The sequence below is a fragment of the Hemibagrus wyckioides genome, linkage group LG11 (genome assembly GCF_019097595.1).
Source record: "Hemibagrus wyckioides isolate EC202008001 linkage group LG11, SWU_Hwy_1.0, whole genome shotgun sequence".
NCBI classification, from domain to species: Eukaryota; Metazoa; Chordata; class Actinopteri; order Siluriformes; family Bagridae; genus Hemibagrus; species Hemibagrus wyckioides.
The window spans coordinates 15,451,115-15,463,351 of record NC_080720.1 but is presented as its reverse complement, the minus strand read 5'-3'; the positions used below and the strand labels follow the sequence as shown (position 1 = coordinate 15,463,351).

The 12,237-nt window shown below is 37.8% G+C and overlaps 1 protein-coding gene across 2 annotated transcripts in view; it reads right to left on the bottom strand.

The window, feature by feature from the left end:
- Positions 1–4,207: 4,207 nt before the first annotated feature.
- The window catches only part of LOC131362209 (metabotropic glutamate receptor 4-like), a 112,642-nt gene continuing 104,612 nt past the window's right edge, over positions 4,208–12,237 (bottom strand). For both annotated transcript variants that reach the window (XM_058404063.1, XM_058404062.1), the window contains 2 exons: positions 7,063–7,312; positions 4,208–6,046 (listed from right to left, as the gene is read on the bottom strand). In XM_058404063.1, coding sequence (XP_058260046.1) covers positions 5,997–6,046; positions 7,063–7,312 — 300 coding nt within the window. In that variant the 3' untranslated portion in view covers positions 4,208–5,996. The remainder of the gene's footprint in view (positions 6,047–7,062; positions 7,313–12,237) is intronic.

Genomic DNA, 12,237 nt, shown 5'->3' with positions numbered 1-12,237 from the left:
TGTAAATAATAGAAAATAAGTCTTCCAATCTTTCCAGCTTCTTGTACTCTGACTCCATTTCACTAGACACACACACACACACACACAGAGAGAGAGAGAAAGAGCATAGGTTATACAGAGATCATAATTAGCACCATCATGCAATCCCACTTACTAATTAACCCTCCGGTCTCTCTTTCAGTCTCCTCCTCCTGTTACAATATTCAAAACTAAAACAACTCCTTACCTGATACAAAGTCTATGTGAAAGTGATGTAAACATGGATGTTTACCCAGTCTGAGCAATACAGGGCAGTCAGTGTGATGTGAGAGAATTCAAGTTGATAGTAATCATCCAGTGGGACCTTGCACTTCACTTTGGCATAAGCAAAATTAAATTTGTTCAAATGAATGGAGTTTATTTAAAAACCATTGCTGTTTATCACAGCTTAATTGCTATAATTGTATAGCAATACATCCCTATTGTCAGATTTTATTGTTTTGTGAAATATTAAATCATAGGATTATACCTAATAATATACATTATCCTGGAAATATAAAATCAGTTTCAAGTGCATAGAGAAATTACAATATACAATCAGCCTGCCAACTACCATGAATAAACGCTTTCTTGATTAGACCACCAGAAACTCTTCAACTTAGAATTACACAAAATATGGGTTATATCCAGACATGCAGGATCATGTTGGTGTCAGATTTTAAAAAAGCTCTGTATGTTCCATTTGGTTTATACAAACTCTTTGTGGCTCAATCTGCTGTACAATGGCTGGTCACAGAAGATATATCTTGGTGTGGTCTGTGGGCAAGCTGAAACTGGCACAGCATTAAGAGAGAGAAAAAAACAAGCTTTCTACCATCTTTCCCTTATTTTCAGGACATTACCAACACAACTACTCAGTGTCCTTTATATTAGGTACATATTACTGTTCTTTTAGAAAATGAGCACGGATAACATATAAAATACATATATAATAGAATATATAAAAATTATAACACATGCAATAATATTAATATTTGTACCTCAAGTATACAAGGACATCTAAATTATCTAAACTTTAAAAACTTTTCTTTAAAATAGTCCAAATCCCTCTACAAAAAAAGTTTTATTGGCATGCCTATGATTAATGGTTTATGGCACTTGCTTGGAAGAATAATAACACTTAATGTCTTCCTATAATGTCTAAGAAGTTTGGAGACTCTAGTAGAGTAATTTTGGTACTCTGCTTCATGCAAAACATTTTAAACTCCCTTATATTGTTACATTTAAGCATGTGGACATCCCTCATCAATTCACACAACAGGGGTTCGAATTCTAGAGACTGCAGTGTTTTAGGAGTTCAAATGCAGAGACTGCACTGGTCATTACATAACATTGATTTTGTGTTTCTTTCACCATTGCTTTGTTGATTTTGAAGTGTTTTTGGCTCATCATCTTATGCTCCTCTTTCGTTGCTAAACATGATGCACATGGGTTAGGTTTAGGCATTTATCCAAAAACCCTTTGGCTTTGGAACAAAGAAATGATAGAAAGTGATCAAATGTAAACTTATTTTCAGGTATTAGGACTCATTCCTGCAGCACCTGATTACAGTAGGTCAACAACCATCTGTACACAATTACCTATAGATATTTCTTTGACTTTTCCAATGGTTGTGTGTGCAACCTCATATGTATGCCTAAAAGGTAACATCAGAGGTCCTGGGGACAAAAAAGAAATGAAAAGATTTAGCCTTAGTTTAAAATATTTCTTAGAGTTTTAATAATTTTGGCACATATGTTTCTGAGAGAAAATATTACTTAGTAGTTTGAGGCTTCTTTTTTTTTTTTTTGCAACAATGATAAAAAGCTTTTCTTATTGCTGGAGTGGAACATTTTTATTATTATGTGTAATGTTTATCTTATATAATCATCTTTGCTCATTTTGCCAATTTTACAATTTTACATAATTATGGAGGGCACTGCATCTCCTGCACTACTTTGGATGTTTTATCAGGTCCACCTACATGTAAGTGCAGTCTGTGAGTGTATAATTACTAACTGTAGTCTGTCTATTCCTATACGCGATGTATCAGCCCCAGCTCTACAGATATAGCCCCATATCTATCAATAGAAAGGGATGGTGATAAGCCTAGTACTTACTAGATATTATTTAGGGGTGGAAAATTCTCTACACAGCAATTACACTGACATGGCAGAGTGTGTGTGGGGTTGGTACAAATGTATCAGATGTGGATGTTATGCTGTATATTTGCAGATCAAACACACTTTCTTTGTTGGTTGATCTTGTAGGTATGCAGTTGAAAACTACAGCTCTTTGGTGCATTTTAATCTCTGTTTCTGACCACTGCGCCTTTGCTAGGTGGAGCCTTCTGGATGGCTAACAAACCAATAAAAATGCTTTATTACAAAAGAAGATTTGAAGATTTCTATTAAAAAAACCCTCTAACTATGGTTGGCCATTTAAATATTTATATTTAATATTTTATATGCATTTTAAATATTCAACTCTGCTCACTGTCTATTTAATCACAATCTACACTGTATCTGGAGTGTATCTGAAACAGGCACGATTAATCATCAAGGGTAGATTCACTATGAAAGCTAGCCACCCTATTACCCCAAGGTAGCAGATATTATCATGCATGCGTGGGTCTAGTCTCTCAAACAGAATTTCAAAATGAGAAGTACAGCCTAGCAGAGCTTGTAGCACACTGGCCGATGCCCTTAAATGAAAGATTTTGCATCTTAATGGTAATATTTGGTACACTGCCCAATTCTAAAGATGCAAATTTTTCATCAGGGACTGATAGTCATACAAACGTGTACATAGCAGCCATCTCACCATACCACAGTACTAGAATTGGTATATTTGAAAATAGCCTTTTTGCTAGTGATCACTTGAGCAAAAAAAGTGCAAAAGAACTGCATGCTTAGCAATAAGCTGCCTTTCATATGTTTTAGTAAAAATGGCTCTTGAGTGAGCTTGTGGTTGACCCAAGGTTTTTTGCCTAAGGTTATACAACTCAAGTCTTTCATTAAAACTAAACATTTTCATTTCTTTCTTTCTTTCTTTCTTTCTTTCTTTCTTTCTTTCTTTCTTTCTTTCTTTCTTTCTTTCTTTCTTTCTTTCTTTCTTTCTTTCCCCCTTTTCTTTCTTTCTTTCTTTCTTTCTTTCTTTCTTTCTTTCTTTCTTTCTTTCTTTCTTTCTTTGGAATAACTAGATAAAGTTATGAGTCATATCCTGAGACATAAAGATGTTCTTTCAATCATTTGTCCGTATAAAAACCATAAGAGTAGCGAACTGTGATGGCCTGCCTTTCTGTCATCATGATGTGATGGTTGTCAGTTGCAATCTGCATTCTGTTACATTGCATGTCTTTCTTTCTTTCTTTCTTCCCCATTTTTCTTTCTTTCTTTCTTTCTTTCTTTCTTTCTTTCTTTCTTTCTTTCTTTCTTTCTTTCTTTCTTTCTTTCTTTCCTTCCTTCTTTCTTTCTTTCTTTCTTTCTTTCTTTCTTTCTTTCTTTCTTTCTTTCTTCCTTCCTTCCCCATTTTTCTTTCTTTCTTTCTTTCTTTCTTTCTTTCTTTCCTTCCTTCCTTCCTTCCTTCCTTCTTTCTTTCTTTCTTTCTTTCCTTCCTTCCTTCCTTCCTTCTTTCTTTCTTTCTTTCTTTCTTTCATGGTGCACCTGGTATGTTCCTTACAAGTATTACATAAACTACCCTGCATTTATTAAAACCCCAGATTAACTCTTCCTCTACCATGCAGGAAACACACGGATGGCTCTTACTGTATGTATAAGCAGAGGCTGGGCTCCTGTTAGCTGAGCATCAGCAAGCACACCAGGAAAGACTGCCCCTCCCAGTAATGCTGGTGTCGCTGTCAGCTCTAAACACCTTTTCCTTTAGGTCTAAGGTCAGTCCTATTCTACTATAATTCCTAGTGGTTATTCCTGGTTAGTGGGGGTGAAATAGAGTGCTAGTTATGTCACTGGTTCCTTGTCATTCTGTACTGACTCAGAAACAGGTCCTACGGATAATTTGTATTATACATCACCGTGTGACTTTGTAAGAAGTACTCAGGGTGTGTGAATTACTCGGGTGACTCATACCTGTCATTTATGTTGGACCTATGAACATGTGTATACTGTATATAAACTATGGTTATATATGCAACTTTTTATTATAATCGCAGACCCACCCAACAACGAGGTGACATCAGTTATTTGCTCTTTATTTATGCACAATTATACACAGTTGCAATTAAACAATCAAATGTTTCAATACATTAGTGCGCACACACACACACACACACACACACACACACACACACATACACACACAAAGATTAGATCACAGTATAGTAATATATTTAAAAATTTTGTCAATCATTTTAAGAATGTTTATAGTCCTATGCTTATGATTATTGTTCAGCACATTTTAATGATAATTGTTTTCAATGGGTAAAGACGTTAGAAAAATTGTAGCAAAGAAATTGTAATATAGAAAAAGCATGACTGATCACACTTTGACTTATTTTAGGACTTTAGAGCTCATACAGGGATTATCATATGACCCTTGGATCCAAAGTTTTCTCCACAGGAAACTGCATTACTTCAATTCAGGGTTGCCTATAAAAATATATTTATTAGTATTGTAGTTTCTTGCACAAAACTACTTTGCGGCTACAGTCATTGGCCATTTCATTCTGGAACATATACCTTTTCAGTTATATAGATATAGTTGTTGACTGTAGAGCATTCTTTTATACACAATACATCACCTTATTCGGGCCATCAATGGAAACGAACCATCTTAGGACCACAGAGAACTATATATTATTTGATGGCATGGTGTGAGTGTATGAGGCGCAGCATTGTTGCTAGGGTTTTTAAACACCTCATTGTTACTTAAGGAATATTCAACCAAAAGAAATCTGATGGTCAGGGGGGACAATTAGCCCAAACTGTCTAGTGGCAGGGGGCTTTGCTACAGTCAGGAACTGTATGGCTAGATTCAACTGATGAAATGTCTACAGTAGATGCACCTAATTGGCTAGCAACTGAGAGTGGATGTTTGATATCGTATTTTGCAACAGGGCGTAAATCCCAAAGTATTGCAATTCACATTAATTATTTTCAACCGCATTACTGATGTTCAATAAATACCATACCATAACACTCGGCCTATCTGAGATAAACACCATACCATTAGGCCTATCTTTTACTCTTGTGACTGCTGTGTATTGAGATCCGGTATGATCCAAGTGTATGTAAGCCAACCTTTTCCCTTTGAACCTGACCTCACCAAGCGCTAACAGTTAACTGTATTTATTTCCTCTATCTAACAGAGAGATTAAATTTTCATTGTTTAATAAAAAATAAAAGTGTCTGACCAAGATACAACTGGATGTTGAAAATGAAGATGCAGATTTGAAGAACACTCAGCAAAGTGTTTGGAGTGGCTGAATTCATCAACACAATATATTGTCCATTGCAAATCCATCGGGTCAAATCATTGTCTCTTCTGAATAAGCAAACAGACATGGAATTGATCAAATACCAATTAGAACAGAGAAGCATCGCATACATGTTTACTTTTACATTCTCTGGTTAATACATGCACCACTGTTCATAACAATTTGAAAGTTCTTTTCCAGGAGGTTTCTTGCTTGTTTGCACTGAAACTCATCTGTTCACTGAGGTCCATAGCAGTGATTTAGACTTGCTTCTTGTGCTTTTCTGTTGGGCAGATCCTTTGAGATCCCTTGGGATGACAGTTAGGTAGATCCTTTGGAATAACTAGATAAAGTTATGAGTCATATCCTGAGACATAAAGATGTCCCCCTAGGATCTTTATCTGGCCTTCACTAGAATATTTCTGTATACTGCCCAAGTTCTTTCAATCATTTGTCCGTATAAAAACCATAAGAGTAGCCAACTGTGATGGCCTGCCTTCCTGTCATCATGATGTGATGGTTGTCAGTTGCAATCTGCATTCTGTTACATTGCATGGTTGCTGTAGCTGATGTATGTTTGTCTGGGGCTAAGACCTAAAAGAAAGAGAGAGCATGATCAATAACTCAAAATTGAACTACTTATAAATAACTAAATGTTTCTTCATGTATATATGAAATCACAAGAATGAACCAGATTGTTATTCCCCTGAATGTGAAAGGGAATAACACAAGGGGGATAGCCACCTATGGTGTCTAACTCTCTCCACAGGCACACTTTAAAAGCTCTACTCAGGCCAGGAGCAGTGTGTTTGCATAATCACCAAAGTTATTTCTGCTGAATAGACTACTACTGTTTACTTGTACAAAGGATGTCTACATATTCTCCTATTTTCCTGATATTCAAATAGTGAACAATGAGTTTCATGACCAAAGCAACTAATATTATATCAATTTATGTTCTAGTTTCATTTCTGGTCAGGAAATGTACACATTTTCAAAAGGTTGTGAAGGAATAAAGGGATCCTTATTGCTGCAGTGACCTAATTGTATCTACTACTGCATAACAGAATACAAGGAGCACTGCAGCAAATTCAAGCATTTTCAGTGCTTTGGTTTCCATGATCATTTCATTTTTATCTTAACCTTCACATTTTGTTCAATATGTCCTGCTAGTTCAGGGCATCTCGTCTGATTTTTGTTCCAGTAGCTCAGATCATGCCTTTCGACTTTTTGTAACAATATAATAATGATACAGATTTTCAAATAACTTGTCTATTTTAAAAACAAGCACCATAAAATGATGCAGCATAAAAAATACAATAGTTATGTAACATACACAAAAAACACAAACTTGAGGATCCACAGGATTTTGTGGGTTGTTAAATCTTAAATTAAACTAATTCATTTATTTTTTATTTACAAATATTTAACTCTGTGATTTCAACTTGTCGTTTATGTCAAAAGTATGATTAAAAAACATGACAAGTACATCAATTTTCATATAGGAATATTAGTACTGCTCCAATTATTTTTGGCCTGTATAGAGACTATTTTTGAATAAATAGAAATTTTACCATGTGTACATGATTGTACACAGAAGACTTTCTCACCTTGAGTTTCCAGGTTTTCACACAGCTCAGTCTTGGCCTCTCCATTGGGTCTGAGGTTGGCCTTGGGATTGAATTTGTTGGACATGGTGGCAGCAGTGACCACGGCCTTCAGGCTACGGGTGCTGCGCTTAGCCACATTCTGCTCAGGGTGGAAGAGTACCACATAGACTTTGGGCATGTAGAGCAATCCCAGAGACACAGAGGCACTCAGGCTGACTGAGATGGTAAGTGTAGTCGTCTGAATGTACATCTGCCATTGAGACAAAGGGATACAAAATGAAGAATAAGAACTGTGAGTGAATTAATTAACCAATTTTAGCAACCTGACATTTAAAAGACATATCCTAACATGCATGCTTAACTATTATTACTGTCCCTGGGATAGGCTCCAGAACCACAGTAATCCAAATCAGGATACAGCAGTTAGTGATCAGACATAATAGGAAAATTTTGGAGCCATACTGCTTTAATTAACACTAAGAACAAAGGCAAAATTCTTTGCCTGAGAAGATGGATTTAAAAAAATAAATAAATGTGATGATATGAATAATAACTCTATTATTTCTCTCTATTAACTCTATTGTGACTGGACCTATAGCTCTGGAACCTCTGGTCACCTTTTTCAAAAATAACAACACTGCCCCTGATCTTCATGCAACACTGAATATGGGTGTTAACTTCACAACCTCAACCTTTTCTAAGCCTTCAACACTTCCAACCATGTCAACTTCAGTCACAGAGATAATCTCCAAAATACCACTGATATTCTTCTAAATGCTCCAGCCATCACTCATCTCTAGTAGAGTTTAACAGTGTACCGTACTTACACAGCACAGTTTGTGCTAGTTTTGCTAGTGCTAGTGTATCCTTTTGCAGCCATCGGAGGGCATTTTTCCATGGCCAACTCCTCCTATGCCCAAGCTTTTACTTCTATAACTGCTTTTACTGCAGCCCTTCTGGCTCTCCTATAATTCTTAATTTAATAGGAGAGCCCTTCATTGGCATTACTTGGAAGGCCTCATTCAATTTGATAACTTCCCTGACCACTAGTATACACCAGTGCATCCTAAAATTGCTAACAGGCATGAACTGCCTTTCAGCATCAGTTTCTTGCAACAGACTCTACAACTGAGGGCTTGATCCTGAGCCATTTAGACTCATGTTCATGGCAGGGTCTTACTCTGTATAAGCCGGAATCTCCATTAAAGATTCTGCCAAAGGATCCCAGGCATCCCAGATGGTTCTTGTGGGTTTACCCGGTAAATCTGTACGGTGCCTGGTGTTACAAATCCAGCTCACCAAATGGTGATCAATTGACAGCTCTGCCCCATTCTCACCCATCTCCATTGCCATCTTTCTCATATAAGACTTTGAAGTTCCCCAGTAGCACTGCTCCAAAAAGGCTGACAAATCCAAACTGATATTTAGTGCATACACACAAACTGCAATGATTAATCTCAATAATCTCTTGAGATTAATCTCAGTAAAGGCAACCCCCTTGTCCATTGAGAAAAAAGTGATAAAAAAAATTGTGGTTTTTGTTTGACCTCTCCCCTCAAATCTGTTCATTAAGGGTGGCCATACCAGAAGCATTTTGCTCCTGGTGACACAGTGCTTAGGTTCACAGAATTATACATGTCTTGTCAATAGAAGAAAGGCTCAATCAACAAAGGGGCATAAATTTTCATTATACATAAGTAAAATGTGCAAAATTCAAATTCAGCTAGGATTATCACATGATAATATTAGCTTCTTGGTGCAAATAAAACATCTTGAGGTTTCTTTTATTATTTTGCTGATTCAAAGTTTTAGCTTGACATACCTACAATGGGCCTAATTTATCAAAAAAAAGTAAATGTTTGCATAAACCAAAGTAAACAATAACTGTCCACCAGAAGAAATTTTGGAAACTTCTTTGTACTTGTGTGCATATGTTGATCACTTAGTAAAGTGCAATGCCCATTCCAATGCCATTTGGTTTGAATGATACCCACAAAATTCCATAAAAGTTCAAGTGCACAGACAGCTGGAAACCTGATAGGAATGATGAGGGTAAAGTTGAAGGACAGAAGTGGGAGTTGTTCAGACTCATGTTGTTGCCAAAAAAATGTATATTTAATAATAAACATCAAGTGCCAAATTTCCCATCAGCTTAAGCATTTGTTGACAGCTTAAGACTTGTGTGCAGACAGACCAGTCTGTCCTCTGTTTATATGGCACCTTTTCTTTTACTATAATTGACCGATAGTTTTATTTAATTGTTTACTTAATTCATGGGTTTGTGTTGGCTTGCTAGTATAAAATGTCTGAACTTCACAACATTTTCTAGATGACCTCTAATTCCTCTGGTTCCTCATATGGGTTAGCATATACTTGCTATGTGAATGATACATCTCTCTCTTAGACACTCATGTATCCGCTCAGATCTCTGTAAGTCCAGCAGACATCTTATTACAGAGGGCAGCTCATCAGCTTAAACATAATCACAACAAAACTGATTCATCACCATGTCAGGATCTTTTTATCTCCCTGGAAATTTTTGGACAATCACTGTCCTTTTCCTCTCACCTTAATCATCTGACATGCTTGTGTCAATTTCTCTTTTACAACATTCATCCATTTCTATCCACACAGGCCACTGAGGTGCATGTCATACAGAGACTGGACTACTGCAACTTGCTCCTGGCAGGTCTGCCCCTGAGGGACATTCAACGTCTGCAACTGATCCATAAGGCAACTGCACAACATATTTTTAAGCTTCCTAAGTTCTCCCACACCACCCCATTGCAACACTCCCTGTATTGGCTTCCTGTAGCTACAAAGCCTACCAAGTAATAAAACAGATCCGCACCCACCTACCTTGACACTGCCCTCTGGAAAGGGATATTACTGCAGTGCTCACTGTATTTTGCCAATTTTCAGGGAATGCTCAAGTCAGAAATAATCACACGCTTCCTGAACCCTTTGTGAACAGAAAGGTGAGAGATTGAGAACAGCTCTTGCCTTTGAACCAAGGTGCGTGCCAAGTAGTTTGCACTCCAGTTCCACACAATAGCAGTGACCAGTGTGTTTTGCCAAGGTCTAAACCTGGAAGCACTTACCAAAATTGTGTGGTGTGATGAACCAAGCAACCCTCCTGGCCACACTAAACCCAATGAAGGAGAGGAGAAATGGCATCATGAGCATAGATGTATCTACTGTGGCAGCCTTGAGCAACTCATTTGGTTTTGCCTTCCACTAGATCCACAAACCAAGTCTTACCAGTCTCTTACACTTTTCTGTTCATGACACAACACTCAGGTATGGTTTATATGTTGACAGAACTGCTTGAACTGACCCCCCCCCCCCCCCAAAAAATGCAGACAAGAAGGAAATATTCTGCATTATGGAAGGAAATGAGTGAAAAATGGATTTTAGACCCACCTCTGGACCCTGTGAGATTTGTGTGATGCCATATGAGATTTAATGTGTTCCCACTGCCTTTCAACGCCTTATCAATGATATCCCGCAGGTTGATTAGAAATATTTTGATGACATTTTGATTTACTCCCCCTCCTATGAACCCCATCTGTCCCACATGGGACACATCATCTGTACATCAAAGAAGAAAAATGTGAGTGCACCATTTTGGGATACATAATTAGTCCAGATGAAATTACCATGGCTCAGGCCAAGGTGGTTGCCACTACTGACTGGCTAGCACCCAAGACAATAAAAGGACCTTCAATGGTTCCTCGAGTTTGCCAATTTTTTTCAATTTTCCTCAACTTCTGATTCATCTTCAGTTCCATCATACACCCCTTGACAGCACTCCTCACAATGGGGCCCACAGGAGGGGGCCTTCTTTGCCCATTTCCAGTTCACCCTCTCTAAGAGAGAACTAGGAAGAGCCCATTCTTTCCCCCTCCTGCATCGCAGGTGCCATCACCTGGGATCTGGACCGAGCTATCACTCATATTCCCAGTACATGCCTCAAAAGACAGTTTGTCCTCATGAAATTGCAGATTAACTTGATCACCTGTGCACACTCTTGGCTATGGGCCATCAAGGCACCGAAGGCACCTACCATCTGTTGCAGGGTAAGTAAATGGTGGGCCATTGTGCACTGACATGCACCATGCTGTTTTTCTTTTACACCTTGCACCAAGGATAAAGTGCCCTGAACTACCCTGAAATGGGAGGAACAGTAAGCCTAACCTTTGGGTACCACCAACAAGTCAACAGGCAGGGTTAGAGGGTAAACCAGAAGACTGGACGGTATCTAATTACAATCTGTGACAAGAATCAGGATTTGAAAGATTGGCCCCAGGACCTGCCTGGGAAGACATGAACACTGAGTGCAAAACGGAAACACAGTTTGGATGGGAAGCCAGCCTATTACAAAGCAACTCTTACTCTCTCTTTCTCCACACACACACACACACACTTAAGTGCAATTTAGAGTAGTCAATCCACAAATCCATGTATCCCTTTGGACACTTAGAGGACATGCAACTAACACTGCACAGACAGTAATCCAAGCTCAGTATTGAACCCCATGTGAGGCAACTACACTACATACTGCAGCACCATGCCCACTATAATTCTGTATCTAATTTTATAAAATTAACAACTGCAGTCACAGAGCAGACAAGTGAAATGGGAACAGGGGACTGAAACAGGTTTGGCCCTCAGTGACTCTGTCCCAGGAGACCTGTATTCATACTGCTCCACTTTCTTTTCCAATTCAGAAAGCTAAAAATAGACAATACCTTTATCAATATTCTATACTCTTAAGTATTTTACTTTCTAAGGCAAGGGACAAATCATTTTCTTTTGGTTTAGACTTTCACTGTGTATTTACTAGTGCATGTGGTGGCATGCCATGTGTTTACCTGTCATTGCTGAATACAAAGATGTGTCCATGTAGATTATTACCTAATTAGCTATATTACATAACAGCTGCAGTTTAACTCACTGGAAATTCACATTGCATCACAATATATCTGCAGTCAGGAAAGACTTCCAAACATATTGTTTTGGAAACCAGAAATAATGACATGAGTGAACAATACAGCAAAGCACAACACAGTTGTAGGCTCACAGAGAAAATAGTTAGTTTTATGTGGTGTGCCAAACTATCAAGGATGTTATTCAAAGCCTCTTCCAGCCTCGAAATACACCTGTATGTAAATA